The sequence below is a fragment of the Peromyscus maniculatus genome, chromosome 3, assembly GCF_049852395.1.
Source record: "Peromyscus maniculatus bairdii isolate BWxNUB_F1_BW_parent chromosome 3, HU_Pman_BW_mat_3.1, whole genome shotgun sequence".
Lineage (NCBI taxonomy): Eukaryota > Metazoa > Chordata > Mammalia > Rodentia > Cricetidae > Peromyscus > Peromyscus maniculatus.
The window spans coordinates 4,545,699-4,564,641 of NC_134854.1; the positions used below are offsets into that span (position 1 = coordinate 4,545,699).

The window sequence follows — 18,943 nt, forward strand, 5'->3', positions numbered from 1 at the left end:
AAGCTAAAAAATAAAAATATTTGTTACACAGGGAGGTCCAAATTTTCTTGGAATTGATTTTTAGTTCTTCTTGCGTTCATGGAAGCTGATGGTGACATATCTTTTCATACAGAGTTTTGCATTGTGCTTATCTGACACAGTCGGAGCAGAGATGCTGGGATAGAGCTGTAGCCCTGAGGGGCTGCAGGTGGTTAGATGATGATGATGGTTATTATTATTACTATTATTATATTGTTTAATTTTTGTTTGTTGGGTAGCAAGCATGCACAATAGCAAATATATGGCATTCAGAAGACAGCTTGAGGCAGTCAGTTCTCTCCTTCTATGCAGGTTCTGGGTATGGAACTCGGGTCACCAAGCTTGTCAGCAAGTGGTGCCTTGACTCATCTTATCAGCCCTGATTTTGTTTTGTTGTTTTCGTTTTTTTGTTTTGTTTTGTTTTTCTTTTTTTCTTTCTTTCTTTCTTTCTTTTTTTTCCTTTGAGACAGAGTTTCTCTGTGTAGTTCTGGCTGTCCCAGAACTCACTCTGTAAACCAGACTGGCCTTGAACTCAGAGATCCACCTGTCTTTGCCTCTGGAGTGCCAGTATTAAAGGCGAGCACCACCACTCCCTAACTCTCATTTTGTTTTTTGCCTTAAAATTTTAGTGAGTTTGTTTGCCTATATTTTCTAATTTGAAGGAGAATTTGTGACTTAATATTTGTGGTCATTATATATGTGATAGCATATAATACTATCGTTAATCTAATTTTTCATGTGTGTGTGCTTTGTCACATTAGTAAAAATTATTTGCAGCTGTATCTTATAAAATATTGTTTTATCAGTTCAAAAAGTTATTTAATTGTAAAAATTAGTTATAGACTTGTTTTCAGAATTATGTATGTTAAGACTATTTTCCTATTGCTTTTAAAAATGATTCTTTAAACCTTTATAATAAAATAAGAATTATGAGAGTTTTTTCCTCTGAAATTTTTGCATATGCTATTCTCCACAGATAAACCATTAATGGTCGTTATTTTTAACTGCTGCTTATGACCTCTGCTGAAAGAAATAATGAATAAAAATCAGCAGTTATTTTATAAAAATAATCGTCTCATAAAGGTGACACTAAGCGAATTTTTAACCTAGAGAAATGAAGATGCTAAAATAGATCAGTTCCTTCAGCTGGAAAATGCATGTTTTGCCTTCCATGGTGTTCTGCCTCCTACTCCCTTGATGCTGTTTCATATTGCTATATATTCAACTTTTGTAAGACTTTAGACAGGATAAAAGAGAAGTTGAACTGTCTTATTTCTCAACCCAAGAAAAATGTTTAGTGTTCATCAATTTAATACTACTTATCATGTCATATATTTCATCATCTGGGTAGTCATTAAATGTAAAAGAACACAAATGGTATTTTATTCAAAAATGGCCACTGCATACCTTACATCATCAATGCATTGTCTTCCATTGTTTTATTGCTGCATTCAGTTTCTCATGTTATGTGGACCTGAGGTGTACATTCATCTTTGTGTCTTTTATTTTTAATGTGATTCTCAAGACCCTTCAGCTTGAATTATATAGTTCTTCCATCCACAAATATGGCTGAAAGTTGAACTTGACATGGATCAATATGATCTGGGCTAAATATCTAAATGTGACTGATTATGTTAGCATCATGTCCACAGATCAATATTGAGTTTTATTATGAGCCTGATTCTATAATTGGGTTTAATCAATAAACTTTTGTCTCTTTTCCTTTGCAGTTTTAGGATTGTTCCACATAGGTTTTAGAAACTACACTTAGCTTGCTTTTAGGACTCTTTTCTTGTGATGACCAGAAAGGGATTTATGTATGAATTTTGAGGAACAATGGGCATCATGTTTACAGTTGTGGAAGAGTCCACTCCAGTCACTGACTGCTTGCTCAGAGCTAATGTAGTAACACCCCAGCACTCCTTTGGAAAGTGTGGGGCTTTTTCTGTCTATATTTAGTAAATCACATTGAAGACTGACAAAACATACCATTAATGAAAGCAATCATAAAAGCTTGCCTTTTGATAAACCCGCAGGGTCCACAGGCGTTGAAAGATGCAATCTGTAAAGAACAATAAATTTGAACCTTTGATTGAAGTGCCATTTGGGATGTGGTGCATTGTCTGCATATCTGCACAGACACGATGCTCCCTTTTTCATGTCTCTTAAACTTGAAGCTTGAGAGCGTTCAATGCCATTTCTTCATTGAAGTTGGTCCCATTAAAAGCTCCATACAAAAAGCAAACTGGAAGTGATCCAGCTGAAGCTGTGTGCTTATCTCTGCCCTAGTTTGCCATTTGGAAAGCAGGCTTCTGGCCATCATTGCTGTTTCCTTTATGAAGAGACTTGGATTGTTTTCTAGTTACTTCTTCTTGCAAGGATATTTGTAAAATACATCAACTTTTCTCTCCCTACTCCCCTCTTTTTGGACAGGGTCTTACTATGTAGCCAGGACTGGCCTGGTATCCTCTGTGTAGATCAGGCTGGCCTTAAACTCACAGAACCAGCCTCTGCCTCCCAAGTACTGTGATTAAAGGTATGCACCACCATGCCCAGCCCAACTTCCCTTAAAACTGGAAAATAAGATTGTTCTTTGAGTAGATGTTAGAAGCAACTTTGAATGAAAGTTGGATTTTGAGCCTGTGTGATGGCGCAACAGATGAAGTCATTTGCAACCAAGCCTGATGACCTGAGTTTGACTCTTGAAACCCACATGCTAGCAGAATCAAAAGAACCAACTTCTGCAAGTTGTTCTCTGATATCCATACGTGCATCATGGTGTTCATACGCTCACATACATAATAAATACATGCACCTGAAAGTTTTTCTTTGGATGTGTTCATAAACGGTTTGTGGATTTTCTTCCTGTCATTTTGGAGCTTCAGAATTTGCAATTCATATTAATATGATGTATTCTTTGCATCATAAACAGTGAATTAAAGGGTGGTCCTCTGTTATCATGAGGCCTGAATCTTGTGTTCTTTGTAAACTATATTCTTATTATTAATCAGTAACATAAATGTACTGAAAGTGACCTTTTGAATTTACAGATGCAGACCGTTTTCAGAAGCATGGGATGGATGAGTTTATTTCTGCTAGTCCTTGCAAGCTTGACCATGCCTTCCTCTTCAGAATTCTCCAGAGACAGACTTTGGATCACAGACTGAATGATTCCTATTCCTGTTTGGTGGGTACAAATCTGTCTGTCTATTCTAACCTATAGGTTAGAATAAAAGATTTTCAAAAGTGAGAAATAGTTGCTGTAAAACAACATTGTATTCCTGACTCATTTAATCCCTATAGTTGGGGTTAGGGATAAAGAATTCCAATCGATTGCTTCTCAATTTGAAAATTATACACTTGAAGACCACTGCTGTGCCACTCAATAGTCGGGAGAATGGACTGGAATAGATGCTGAACTGCTTTATCACTGTCCCCCAGACGATGCTGAGTGAAAAGGGGGATGCTTTAAATAAAGAAGGAAAACCTCCGACACAGGATTCACCAGTCCCTGCACAGACATTTTAAAGTTATGTTCTTTTCATCAGATATTGCTGTTTTGTACCTGTCTCTTTGATTCCTAGGACTATGTAAGTGACAGGGAAGAAACAGAAAAATTAACCATACAATGGAATATACAAAACAGGACAACTTTAATTTCATCTAGCCCTCCAAAGATAATTTGAATGTGAGGGAGGCAGAGGCATAGAGGGGCAAAGAAACAGAGGAATAGAGATAGAGAAATGATTTAAATAGCTAACTGCTACCTGGTATGTGTTGAATGCAAAGCAAAATTTTGATATTATCATTTATATTTTCCCAGACACTACAGAGTGTGGGGATTAAAGTTATATCCTAACAACTATTTATTACTGGAAATGGCATTTCCTCTCACTACTTGATTCTCACTGATACTAAGCCTAATAACTTCATAGAATAAATTATATTCTCTTCAAAGTCAGATTTCAGACAGTTGTGTTCTCAAGTCTTTGGAGATATCCAGTGGACATGAAGAAATGAATCAACTGCTCTGCTTACACTGACAATTCATCAGTTGTTTATGAGTCTGAGACTCAAGCTGGGTTTGGTGGCAAACACCTTTAATTCCCGCACTTGAAACCAGAGGCAGGCAGATTTGTCAGGTCTCTGTGAGTTCAAGGCCATCCTTGTCTATACAGAGAGTTTCAGGCCAGACAGGGCTAAATAGTGAGTCTTGGTCTTAAAATAAAAAGGAAGGTAGGGAAGAGGGAAGGATGGAGGGAAAAGAAAAGAAAACATCTGAGAAAAAGGCCACTGTGTATCTTGTATACAGTGAGAGAGGAATATGATGAGATTATGAGCAGTGCTTGGGACAAAGAATGGGCCTGATTGTCAATCAAGACTCCCTAAATGATTTTCTCTGTGGTCTTGGACAATTGAGTGCTTTCCCTGTCTCAATGGAGGGTTGGGGTGACATCTCTTCCCTTCCCTTTGTTAGTACATTTTCCTGTAGTACCCCTGTCGCCCTCTTCCTTAAGAGTTGCTCGGTTTCCTCTAAAAGCCCCTTTCTTCTCTTGATCATTTTAATCTAATCCATGTACATGAGTTTGTCATGGTAGTCTATGATGCTGCTCTACCCAACCCTACCCTCCAGCATTAACCAAACTGCTGCTTGCTTACTGCCCCACTCCCAGAGCCAGCATCTTACTTCAGAAGAACAAGAAACCACTCCTGGAAAATCTTCACTCTTAGGATCACAGAAGGGCAGACTGAGAAAAAATATTCCAAGCATAAGCACACAAATGTGTGCTACCGCCACCCATGGACTTACTGATTTTTTTTTTCTAGTTTACATTATAAAATGCTTTCAGTGAATGGTCGGTTTCAGTGGTAGCATCTACTTTATTATTCTCATTTTAACTGACTCATAAAGAAATCAGAGTTTAGGGAGCATCACTCTTTGTGACTGACAAATGTAAATAAATCCTGTGAATAGAATTTGACTAGTTTTGAATAGCACTAGAGAAGGGCAAGGTGCCACACATTGTCACAGAGGTATTAGATTGCCAGTGCCATCAGTCACTTCCAAAACTGATGACATTCCATCTTACAACAGCATTTAAAACTTCAACTAGCAAGGCAAATGCCAAGAGACACTCTACTGCTGCTGCTTACAATGCCTAAATATGCATGCAGAAAAGCAAATCTTAGAAGAAATATGTGTCTTTTTCTTTTCTCTTGCAGGGGTGGTTTAGCCCTGGCCAAGTCTTTGTGTTAGATGAATACTGTGCCCGCTATGGTGTGAGAGGCTGTCACAGGCATCTCTGCTACCTTACAGAACTGATGGAACATTCAGAAAACGGTGCTGTCATTGACCCCACCCTGCTCCATTACAGCTTTGCATTCTGTGCCTCTCATGTGCACGGCAACAGGTATTTTAACTTGCAAATACTCAGTGAAATGTATAGGGTTGCCTGGAAGATGGGGAGAATGTGCTTTGCCAGTATCACCTAGTAACAGATTGTAAATAGCAGGTACTTCTCAGTAGGGGGAAAACAATTCACACAAAGGAAAAATGTACATCAATCTGCTGTTGATTTAGGTGAGCTGCACTTTATGTTTCTTTTTGCTGGCAGAACCACTTGAGAGAGAGAGAGACAGAGAACATATCCATGAGAGTGCAAGTTGCCTTTTCTTTTCCAGGGCCACCTGGTTCTGCATCTCTTAAGTGTCCAGATGGTTCCTATTGTAGTGCATATGCATGCCTGGGGAGGATTTCCTGAAGGATGATGCAGGGCTAAGGATCTTTTCTTAGCCTTTATGGAATAAACTTTCACTGTTAAAGCAAGATCAGATACCATACTCATGCTGAGACTCCTCCAAACCCCTTCCCTAACTTATATTTCTGGAGCAAGTTTCTTGCATTAGGATTCTGAGCCAATGAACTCACCTCTTGTTTTACTAAGACAGAAGAAAAAAAAAAGAATCACTTAAGGTAGCCCTCCACAGTTCTGTACCTCTTGGCTTAACAATTCACCTATGACACTGTCCTCCTAAAATTGTCTACAGACTACCTTGGTTAAGGCTCTTCCTATAACGGAGGTCTGTACAGTCCAATCCTTTGACTTGTTTAACTATTTTCTATCTCTTGCCTCTTCAGTTTTCTTTTCTTTCTTCCCAAAAACCTGGCTAAGTTTCAGGTTGACAGCATGACATAATGATCAAGGAACTCAGAAGTCAGAGCATCGTTGTTCAAATAAATAATTAATAGCCGAGTGACTTAGGTGAATTTCATCATGTTTTCTAGAGTGCCCACTTTGGAAAAGCAAAGCCATAAATTATAGTTAGAAATGAAGCATAGTCGTAAATGCAGAGCACTTAAAGACTCTTTGGTTAACACTTTTAAAAACTGACTTCTATTGTCTGGAGTATTGTCATTATGTCAGACATGAAGTTCTTGGCTAGTAACAGTTGACATCTGGAATGTTCTTCTAACACCTTCCATCCATGTGGAAACTAGGATTTCATCAAACCTCCCTCATCATTGTCCTTGTTTGTCTCTTCTTCTCTGGCCTCACCTCCCTTTGTTTTTAACTTAATAATAAAATGTTTTTAACTTAATAATAGAATGAGGTTTACTAAGAGCTTTGAAACCATATATAGTTAAAAGTTAATTTTTAGCCGGGCGGTGGTGGCGCACGCCTTTAATCCCAGCACTTGGGAGGCAGAGGCAGGAGGATCTCTGTGAGTTCGAGGCCAGCCTGGGCTACCAAGTGAGTTCCAGGAAAGGCGCAAAGCTACACAGAGAAACCCTGTCTCGAAAAACCAAAAAAAAAAAAAAAAAGTTAATTTTTAATTTTGAAGGTGACTGATAGATCACTTATGGGAGATGTACCCATAAAGGCTAAGAGAAAAAAAAGGCCTCCAATCGTGCTTGCTTTCAGGCATTCATTCATTCATTCATTCATGCCTTCATTTGTTTATTTCAAATACTTCCTGGTCTCCCAGATTCCTAAGTGTGGTGCACCATGTCTCTCACCTCAGTTCCCAAACCTGGTCTCTTCTTTTGTTTTTTTTTCTATCCCACTTCCACAGCTTCCATTGTGACTGGCCTCTCTATACATGGGTAATTCCCACCCAGTTATTCTGCAAGGCTACAGATCTCTGCAGACATTTAGCATCTGGAATGTTCTAGTAATACAGTCATCCTTCCATATCTAAAATTAAATCTAGGATTTCACCAACCCAGTTTTTGGACAAACTCTTGTAGTTCCTATCAGTAGCTAGTAATACTTCTGATAAAAAATAAATGTTTTAATAAATATTCCCTACATGAGGGAGTTCATTGTTTGTCTCAGTATCACTTCCATTAATAGACTCTTTACATCTAACTTAGCACTTTTATTTTCTCCCTTAGACCCAATTTGTTGTCACTGTCAATATTTTGTCCACATATTAGCACACAAGTTTCTTCATCTTTAATTTGCAATTATCTGTCATAATTCTGGCCTTTTTTTCTCTTAGCCTTTATGGGTACATCTCCCATAAGTGATCTATCAGTCACCTTCAAAATTAAAAATTAACTTTTAACTATATATGGTTTCAAAGCTCTTAGTAAACCCCATTCTATTATTAAGTTAAAAACAGATTCTGAGTCATGCTATCAATCTTTTCCCATGATTGCCAGATTCTGTCTTACAAATTTCACTTACATACAGTCTCATCCCATATAACCTGTTAATTTTCATGGGATAATTCACGTTTTTTCTGGTCTTTGACAGTCAGATATCCTAAAATTCATGTAAGATACGATGGAACTTTGTGGAAATCCCTGCTGCTACCATTCCTCAGTCCATAATAAAATACAGTTGGTCTTAGTCTTGGGATGTTTCCATGCTTTCCCTTATGGAACCCATGCTTGCTTGAGAAGTAGGAAAACCAAGTTGCCAAGTGTAGTTTCTTTTTGCTGTTGTTCTAGGTTGTTCCCTTTCCCCAAACTGAACTCTCTGTTGAGTGCATGTGAGGTGAGAGAGTTGGCGCAGGGACGCTGATGACTTCTTTGACAGCAAGTGTCTAGAGCTCTTTTACTGAAGCCACTTATCTCCCAGCTGTTGCAATGCCTCCTGAGTCCTGGGCTTTGAATGAGAAACATCCCAGTGTGGCGCAGCATTCACAGACGCATAGAGAGCAGGAAGGACTTACAGGAAACAAACCCAGTGACAGTTACATAATCGGATTGCTTTAGTTATTGACGCTGAAAGGCAGACTTGAACTGCAAACACTTACTGAGAAATTCAACTCATGAGCCCCCCAAATTTGTGTGTTTGAGACATATTTTAATGCAAAGCTCCTGAAGCACCCAAGAGTGCTTGCCACTGCCTGGAGAGGAGACATGATTTGAATCCTAGGTTGCTATAGTTACCTTTATTCTACAAAACTATTGTTTTCTTCATAAAGATAATGTAATTTTTATGAAGCAAAGTTGGCGTTTATTAAGAAACAGATTTAGTATATATTTAAGCAGGGGTGTCAGGAGAGGAGAGAGAGAGATGTAAAAGAACAATAACACACACCCTATAGTGGGTGTGGGCTTCTAGGGTCATATAACTTGTAATCAAGTATGTTTATATGTCCCTGAATATTTTATACATTTTCCCATTAAATCCACTTCATAAAAAGTTCAAATATACACAGTGAGTTGGTCTCTGATTCAGCATTTAAGTTGGGTGGATGCAACTTAAAAAAGAGAAACTAAGAAGTGGAATGTGAGGGCAATTCAAACTTCAGCTTAGGGTAGATGTTATTGAAAACACACTAAGAGTTGTGGCATTTCCTGTGATGATTATAGTCCAATAGGTGCCATCCAGGAATACCATACTCCCATGATCAAAGAATAAAAGGGCCCAAACATGTCTGCTGGAATCCTGGCTCTGAAATTCGCAGACTAAACTACGTTGGAAAACTGCTTAACCTTCTAGAACTTTGGAGTTCTTGGGTATGAAAGGCAGAGGACCGCAATGTCAAGGCACTGGATAAATATAGGGACTCTATCAGAATCAACTGCTATTATCCAAGCGTGCATCCTTGACGCCCCAGCCCAGGAAGGTGTAAGCTGTGAGAAAGGAGAAAATGCAGAAAGCCTATAATCCAGCCATCCTACCTCCTACTAAGCAGAAATATTGCAGGATGTGTGTGTTTATACTGCTAATATCTTTGCTAATAGAACATTCTTGTTTAATCACTTCCTTCTTGAGATTGTGCCCCTATGATGCATGTCTGCCATGCCTGATGTGTGTCTACACAGACTTTTTGTAAAGAATTATGTCAGGGTCCAGTCCCTACTTTTCTGCAGTCTGCCATCATCATTTTTTTCTGATCATTTTTACACCTGTCAAGACACACAGAGAAACATTTTGTTCATTGCCTGAAAACCACCTCTGACAAAAAAAATTCAAAAGGAAGAAGGCTCGCCTTTTGTTACTCCCTGAAGCGAAGGACAGCAAGCAGCATCTTTTTTCAGGGAGCACATCCCATCAAGCAGTGCTGAGCTTGTTGGGTGTGTGCATTCTGTGTACTGCATCTTCTCTGAATAGCTCTCTGAAATAAAAGAATAGATATAAACAGAAAAGGCCCGGCTGGTACCAATACGGAGGAAGACAGAAAGAAGAAAAGGAGAAAGAAAAAATGAGTCAAGGACAGAAACAGACCCACTCCTGCGGGAAGATAACCACACACACCCGTGAATAATACAGCCTCTCACAATGACAGTTCCACTGAGGGCTGACAGCAAGGTGAAAAGAGATGTGAGGAACAATGTCTCCTGAGGGCAAAGTTCGAGGCTGATCTGTGTGTGTTTGTAAGGCCTGATTTTGTAAGTCACGCCAGGAGTGGAGAAATGAAAGCTGCAACATAAAATGGCTTTTATGTCCCAGTTTCATGTGAGACCTACGATACAGTCACCCATTCTTCTCCCTTTACTAAAGCCACCTGGGATCTGCTACATGACTACCAAAGGAGGGCTCTGCTGTGGTAGCTTTCAAGCAGGAGGTGAACGTGTACAGTGTGGCTGTAGGATGTATAAAAATCACCTTTTCTCCGGTGGCTTCCTGATCGCAACACAGGGTGGTAGAAAACCTTACCGGGCATCTGTCAGGTCATCATACTTTGATACTTCCATCTTCATGGATGTGAACATCCGCCTTGTTTGTCGCTTCAGAGATTATGCTTTCACCTCTCCACTCTGATTTTAAAGACAGGAATACATATTTTCAGTAAAATCATAGATAATGAATCAAGGAGGATCATATGAATTTTCACTACTACCTCTGAATCTAGGCTTAGGTGTATGGCTTAAAAAAATGATATTTAGTACTGTAATCTTAGTGTGTTAGAGGAGGAGATAGGAGGATCAGGAATCAAGACCATCTTGTATTACATGGCTAGTTTGATGCCAGCCAAGGCTACATGAGACCCTGCCCAAAAAAATTTAGATATAAATATCACCAAAACTTTAAGTGTAGAGGCTCCTTACCAGGGTGTGGGAGTCAAATAAAATACCATCAATAGGGTTGCCCCTGAAATACTGCTCATCTGACTGATTTCAGCCAGTGCGTTGAATGCACAAGACTGAAGGGTTATATGAATGAATGCCTTTCAAATACAAATCATGTGATGTTTTAAAATTTTTGAGAAAATATAGAACCTCCCTAAATCTGTTTTGATAACACATTTTCAGTGTTATCTTTACCTGTCCAACCTAGTTCAACATGATACAGGGTAAATGTGCACTCTTAACACAACAGAAAAATAGAGAACGCTGGGGCAGACGGGAGACTTAATATGTTTATTAGCACTGACATGGGAAACAAACATTTGTGTTGTTATTCCTGGCTCTTCTACTTACCAGCTGTTTGAACAACTGGTCCTAATCTTTCTGAGCCACACCTCTTTACCTGTTCATTTACCTGTGACTAAGAACATTAATGCTACCTACTTCCTTTGGTTCCCAAATAAATCAAATAAAAGTATGTGAACAATTTGTTCATAGTCAGATACTGTTGAAGAATCATGTCATGACCTTTTTATATACACTGTGTAAGCTTACTACCCCTTGCACAAAACAATTGGAACAACAAGTGTTTTTGCTTCCAGATGCTTTTAAATTTTGAAATGTCTGTATAAATTTTACTGGTTGGACACCCCAACTGTGGCTGAGTGATGATAATGGAAAAGTTTTGGATTTTGGATTTTTTTCATCAGGGAGGCTCAACCCACGTGAGCTTCTGCAGGACTGGTTTTAGAAGCACTGAGTGTCCTAGTGAATGTTGAGCACCATGGTGGGTGGAGTAGTCGATAAACAGGCTTCAAGTGGGAATTGTTTCCTGAAATTTTGTAGCCCCTTTGCACCATGTTGCTTGGACTGATTGTAGACATAATGTAAGATTAACACAAGCACAGGCCAAAGCTGGAGGGAAGAATGCTACCATCAAGTAAATAGGGAGACAGGCTGCATCATGGGGAACAGTTACTGAAGACCCATGATCAGCATTCTGTTTTCTGTTCATCTTAAGCAACTTTGAGACTTTCCCAAAGCACCAGATAAAGAGGCTTTTGGTGATAAATTATAGAGGAAGAGAGGCAATAAAGGGTGTGTTTTAGTATACATGAGATACATTAGATGAGCCACAGACAGAAACAAGATCTACATTGCTAACCCATGAAAACAACATTGATTTTAGCTTTTCCTTCACCCTTATCTGCCACCTCTGTCTTCCTCACTAAAGCAACTGACTATCACCACCCACTGTCCATTTCTGAAAGAGTACAACCCCAACGTAGGTAGCAGCCCACTCTGAATTTGCCAACTAGAGTCCAGTACCGTGTACAGTCTCTTTAGTCTGTTAGCCCTGTGATTCTAGTGAAGAGCTCTCCAGTATTCAGTGGGGCAGCAGTTTATCTCCCATCATCTTTGATGAGGTGACATCATTCATTTGTCCCAATACACATTCCATCTAGAAATCCCTGGGCATACTGTTCAATGTGCTGTTGGTTGGTTGGTTTTCACTTTCAAGTTTGCATGGGTCACTCTTTGCCATCTACAGTTCTTACAGTTGTTGGTTTTGGCAAACATGGTTATCTCCCCACCAACCTAAGAGTTGACTTCCTTGCCCTTGGATTTTTCTCTTTCCCTTAATTTCTTTCCTTCCTTGATTTTCAGGAATTTTTCCCCAATCTTCCTAATTCATAGGATCATATATTCTACCTTAATGAGGAGTTTAAGACTATGTACCCTTGTAAATCTTGCTTTTATAACATATTATAAAGCTTCTATGTAGGAAATATTAAGATTCCTTTCAAGAAATTTTAATCATTAAAATTCTTAAAACTTGATCTAAGCCTCATTTTATTATGTGATCTGTGAGATACCAATTCTTTGTAAATTGTGAGAATTTTCTTTATGACTAAGTATGTGTCAAATATCAAAATTCTAAAAATGATTCAAAAGTTGTAAATGTTCCCTGTTACTGTTTTTAAACCTTGATGCAGTTAGTGCAGGCAGAATCTATGTGGTTCATATCTTCCAACCCTTATCAATTTTTGTGTGTTAGATCTGTGGGGTTATGACCATGGGATGTGAAGACCTGCTATTGCCACTATGCTTTTTTCTATTTCTGTCCATTTTGCTTTGTATAATTTTGAAGCTGTTTTATTAAGTACAGTCAAGCTTTAAATTCTTCAGTCTTCCTGTGAACTTTATTATTTAGTGACCCTTATCATCTTATTTAGACAATTATTGTTGTCAGTTTCTTTTTGTTTTTGTCTCATATGCATTTGTTCATACTTTTGGCTTTTCTATATTCTTGAGTTTTAGTGTTAGACGATAGTAAAATAGTTTCTGATTTAATTTTTGGTAGGATTACTATTTTAGTCAGTTCGGTCCCTTCACCATTAGCATGCATGCTGACGAAAGTAAATTAGTTTTACTGTCTGATTCTGTGCTTCTTTTCCGTGTCACACTTGGAACACCTTCTTCCTGCAGTTCACTGAGCTCATCATCTCTACCATGTATTTTTCTCCTAACAGTTTGTATTTTACAACAGTTGTATTGGAATATTTACCAGGTACGTGACCAAACCTTTAAAGCTGCATACAAAACCAGCTAAATTCTCCTTAGCTCTTCACGGCCTTCCTTGCTTGTGATTTTACATCATCTGGTTTTCTTTCTGGCTGGCTGGCTGTCTTTTTTCTTCTTTCTTTCTTTCTTTTTTTTTTTTTTAAATTTTTCATGATGGGGTTTGTCTGTATTGCCCTGGCTATTCATATAACTTGCTCTCAAGCCTGGTCTTGAATTTAGAGATCTGCCTGAGTCTGCCTCCCAAGTGCTGGGATTAAAGGTGTTCACCACCACTTTCTGGCAACACATCTGGTTTTCAACTTGTCTTATTTAGGGTTTTTATTGCTGTGAAGAGACACCATGACCACAGCAAGTCTTATAAACATTTAATTGAGATGGCTCACTTACAGTTTTAGAGTTTTAGTTCGTTATCACCATGACAGGGAGCATGGCGGTATGCAGGGAGACATGGTGCTGGCTACATTTGCCTTTCTGGGAACAGGAAGTCTACTGACAGTCACACTGAGGGAGCTTGAGCAAAAGAGACCTCAAAGCCTGCCCGCACAGTGACATACTTCCTCCAACAAGGCCACACCTCCTAATAGTGACACTCTCTTTGGGGGCCATTTTCTTTCAAACCGCTGTGTTCCGCTCCCTGGCTCCCAGAGGCTTAAAGCCATAGCATAATGAAAAAAAGAAATGCATTCAGTCCAACTTCATAAGTCCCCATGGTCTATAGCAGACTCAAACTTGTTTCAAAGTCCAAAGTCTCTTCTGAGATACACAGTAGTCTCTTAACTGTAATCGCCCTGTAAAAATCAAAATCAAAAAGCAGATTACACACTTCCAACATAGAGTGGCACAAGATATACATTACCATTCCAAACTGCAGGGATACTCAGGAAATACTGAACAAAAGCAAGACCAAAAACCAGCTGGGCAAATTCAAAACTCTGCAGCTCCATGTCTAATGTCAAAAGGCTCTTCAGATCTCCAAATCCATTCAGCTTTGTTGAATGCAGCATACTTCTTTCTCTTGGACTGATTCCACTCCCTGTTAACAGCTCTTCTCCACAGGTATTCCATGACTCTGGCATCTCTAACATCTTGGGTTCTTCAAGGCAATCCAGTCTTTAACTTCACAGCTTCAGGCAATGGCCTCTACTAGGCCTCCATTCAGGGACACCTCAGAGGCTTTCTTTAGATGCAGAGGCAAATTCTATCCTTAACTCTAAAGCTAGAACCATGTGGCCGAAGCTGCCAAATTCTGCTGCTTACTGGGGCTGAACATGGCCCCCTCATTCAATTACATCTTCACCAGCTTTCTGGCCTTCACTGCCCAAACTTGGCTGTCCTGAAACTTGCTCTGTAGACCAGGCTGGCATCAAGCTCAGAGATCTGCTAGCCTCTGCCTTCCCAGTGCTGGGATTAAAGGTGTGCACTACCACATTGGCTCCAAACTTTCCTTTAGTTCCTTTTCACAAGTTGGAAAGTTAGCTGGGTGGGATCTTGCCCTGAGGTTAACACTCCCTTTGTTCCACTTCTCAAACTGTTTATCTCCTTGAACACAGAATTTAGCTCTATTTCACTTCCTGGTGCTCTTTTTCTCCTCAAAATTTACATTTTGTTATTTACCCAACTCAGCTTGCTACTTTTCATTATAAATCTTCATTAGAGTTACTACTAAAAACCACACCACAGAATCTAAACTAGGCTATTTTGAGATTTCTTCTGCCAACTGAATTAATCCAAAATTCTTCACTTTAGCCTCAGGCAGATTTTTTTTTTGGACAAGGGCAAAAAGCAGCCACTTTCTTATTGAAAAGATCACAAGAATGATCTCTAGGCAGCATACTAAAATTCTTTTTCTCTGAAGCCTCTTGCGTGAACCCCTGGCAGTTCAGAAAACTCTTAGCACCTCTGTCTTCCATGCTCCTACTAGTATGGCCCATTAAGCAGTGCTTAAAGCATCCAATCACTTTTATAAGCCAAAGGACCAAAGTCCAAATTCTTCCAAACAAAAACATGGTCAGGCCTATCACAAAAATACCCCAGTCCCTGGTACCAACTTCGGTCTTAGGCAAGGTTTTTATTGCTGTCAAGACACCTTGGCCACAGCAACTCTTATAAAGAAAACTTTTAACTGGAGGCTTGCTTACAGTTTCAGAGGTTTAGTCCATTGTCATTATGGCAGGGACCATGGGGCATGCAGGGAGACAGGTGCTGGCTACATCTTGGCTTGCAGAGAACAGGAAGTCAACTGAGAGTCACACTGAGGGAAGCTTGAACAAAAGATACCTCAAAGCCCCTCCCCACAGTGACACACTTCTTCTAACAAGGCCACACTCTTTTTTTTTTTTTTTTTTTTTGGTTTTTCGAGACAGGGTTTCTCTGTGTAGCTTTGCGCCTTCCCTGGGACTTACTTGGTAGCCCAGGCTGGCCTCGAACTCACAGAGATCCACCTGGCTCTGCCTCCCGAGTGCTGGGATTAAAGGCGTGAGCCACCACTGCCCGGCTCGGCCACACTCTTAATAGTGACACTCCCTCTGGGGGCCGTTTTCTTTTAAACTACCATGCAACTTGATGATTTTTTTAACCATATAAGTTGTTATGTGTTATTTTTTAATGTTTTATGCTCAGTATTTGCTTATATTTAGAAACTATTTGACTGTTCCCTAAAATGTAATTCTTTGGAATTCCTGTAAGATATCCCCCATAGTTAATGAACATTTTCATCTGGAAATACCTTTGTTTCACTCTACCCTTTAAGGAAAGTTTTGATCTATGTATAGTGATATACTGATGATCATTTTCTCTCAGAACTTGAAGACATTATAACTTTTTCTAATTACTTTAATTGCTTTTGGAATCTAATTAACATTCTCTTCTCTGCCTGTGCTTTTAAGAGTGAGTGTGTGGGAGAATACATAGGTCCATTATAATATATCAACATGTATGTGTATTTCTTTTCATTCATCCTCAATGGCTTCCATGTGGACTTCTATTCCATCTGTGCTGGTTTTAGATAACTATACATTTCTTTTGATTTATCCTAATCGAGATATGAAGAGTCAGGTTTTTTCATCAGTTCTGGAGTTCTGTTATATTTTTAAGTATTTTCTCTTCTGTAGTCTATTCTCCTCTGAAACTCTAATTTACCCATTACCCATGTAGTAAGCATTTTATCTTCTATTAATATATCTCTAATATCAGACAGTATGATGGTTAGTCTTGATTGGCAACTTCATGGTATTTAGAAGCCCCAAGGAAGAAAATCTGGACATTTCAATGGGCTATTATTTCAATTAGGTTAATTGAGGTAGGAAGACCTATTCTAAATGTGAGTGGTTACCAGTCCATGGGCTGGGGTCCTGTACTGAATAAAAAGGAGAACTTGAGCCAGGGACAAACATTCTCTGCTTCCTGACTATAGGTGCAGTGTGACCAACCACTTTCTGCTTTTGCCTTCATGACTTCCCTTCTACAGTGGACTGTATCCCTGGTAACAATAAGCCAAAAGAAATACTTCCTTCCTTGAGGTTCTTTTGTCAGATAATTTTATTTAGTCATGAGTCAAGTAACATATATCTATCTACTTTTTATCCCTAGTGTGTTCTGTTTAATATATTCAGTGTGCCTTAGAGTTAATAAGTTGACAAATTTGGTGCAGGAGGAGAGAAGTGGGAAAAGGAGGAAAAAAAATGAGAGGGCTGTATTTTTTAACTATCTGAGGGAAACATTCTGGTACTATTGTGCAGAAGCACTGATGGACAGTACATAAATGATTGAGTGTGGTGTTATGGCTCTAGTTGGCAGTGTTAACCTGAGAGAGTGGGGCCTAAAATTGAGGCAGACTAAAAGTCTCATGCAATACCCTTTATTCAGAACATCAGACAATTTACATTTGTGTGTATTCTGGGGGTTAAACCAGGTCACATGAGCAAAGTTCACATGAATTTATGCAGTCAGGAGGACAAACCATGCATGGAGACATTTTTGAGTAACAAAGGTAAGATGATGTATAATCCGAAGCAAACCTACTCCTATCCAGTACACCTGGGACGGGTAGGAAGGTACATTCTAGGGACAATCCATGTTGTGGAGGAACCTTGTCTTATTTACTTGGAAGTTTTCTCACAAGGTCTCAGAAATCTCACACAGCTTCACTCATGGACTGTGTTTGGACAGTGTGGCATGCCCCAAACCAATTTTGTGTTGTAACAACACTGATAGAATTAATAGTTTAATGCTTTAATTAATTCAACGTAGTAACTTTATGGTCCATGAAAATGACCCAAACTACATAGCAAGGTGGCTGTCATTTTAAGTGTAGAATTTTATATTGAAAAGGATGTGGCTTTTACATATAAAATTAAAAATAATTATAACAAATGATAAAGACCATTGTTAATCTTGGCAGTGGTAGCACACGCCTTTAATCCCAGCACTCAGAAGGCAGAGACAGGCAGATCTGTGTTTGAGGACAGCCTGGTTTACAGAGTGAGTTCCAGGACAGACTCCAAAGCTACAGAGAAACCCTGTCTCAAAATACAACAAAACAAAAAAAGACCACTGTTAATGAAAATTGATGATTTCAAATATGATGGGTCAGTTTGCAAGGCAAGTACTTTCTATAGAAAAGCAACTTTACGTTGGGCAGTGGTGGCGCACACCTTTAATCTCAGCCATAGGGAGGCAGAGACAGGTGGATTTCTATGAGTCTGAGGCCAGTCTGATCTACAGAGAGAGTTCCAGGACAGCCAAGAATACACACAGAGAAACCCTGTCTCAATTAAAAAAAAAAAAAAGAAAGAAAGAAAGAAAGAAAGAAAGAAAGAAAGAAAGAAAGAAAGAAAGAAAGAAAGAAAGAAAGAAAGAAAGAAAGAAAAAGAAAGAGAGCAACATTACAATGTATCAAATACTCAAGTATGCCATATGTTTAACTTATTAGTATACTCCAGAGACTTTTCTCAAGGGAAAAAAAATGCATATGATTTAAGAACACACAGCACAAAACTAGTTATTAAAGTATGATTTATAGTAGGTAAATTAGAGGAAAAACTTCCAAATTAGTACTAGAAGGAAATTATATAGATATGCTAGCTGATAAAATAGTCTTCCAATAGAAAAGTTATATTAGAATATTTAAGTGATATGTGAAATGTCTACAAAGCTCATTAAAATAATGAAATTGAATGACATATCTATAGAGTTATAGGAAGAAAACTAGAATGGTATTTACAAGGTGGTACTTCCAGTTGTTTCTGGTTGGCATTTTATAAGAAATTTTTATTCTTTGTTATTTTTCTGAATTCCTTGTCTCCAGTTGTCTATAAAGTCCTTTGTTTAAAACACATTTAAAATATAATATTAAATATGAGGGAAACAATGATTGAAAGATATAGACAGATAGATACTAGATAGATAGATGAAGATAGATTATAGATAGATACCAAAGAACTCTATATGGAGATCTTAATTCTGTTTTTAATTTAAATTTCTTTTGGCATTTTGTTTCTCTTGAGTTCTAGAGTTGTGTACAGCAATGATCTTAGTTTGAATTACTATAAAAATTCAAATTTCTGCTTTCACTATAGAAGTATCTACTTATGTTCAAAATCTCCAAGAAATCAGAATGTGCCACAAAGTGCAAAGAAAGGATTTTAAGAGAGGATATCTCTATAAAAAATAAATAAATACGTAAGAGTTGGAGTGGCATATGAAAAGGGTTGGAGGGAAGAATGGGAAGTTTAAATCATGTGACTGTGTTTTAATTTCAAAAATAAAAAATAGTTTTAAAAAAGAGTAAGAGAGAATATCATTTCAAAATTT

The 18,943-nt window shown here is 38.5% G+C and overlaps 1 protein-coding gene across 10 annotated transcripts in view; it reads left to right on the top strand.

The window, feature by feature from the left end:
* Positions 1 to 18,943, top strand: part of Cadps2 (calcium dependent secretion activator 2) — a 544,863-nt gene that overhangs the window by 381,385 nt on the left and 144,535 nt on the right. For all 10 annotated transcript variants that reach the window (XM_016006862.3, XM_016006864.3, XM_076566153.1 and 7 more), the window contains exons 12-13: positions 3,069 to 3,205; positions 5,242 to 5,429. In XM_016006862.3, the coding sequence (XP_015862348.3) occupies positions 3,069 to 3,205; positions 5,242 to 5,429 (325 nt within the window). The remainder of the gene's footprint in view (positions 1 to 3,068; positions 3,206 to 5,241; positions 5,430 to 18,943) is intronic.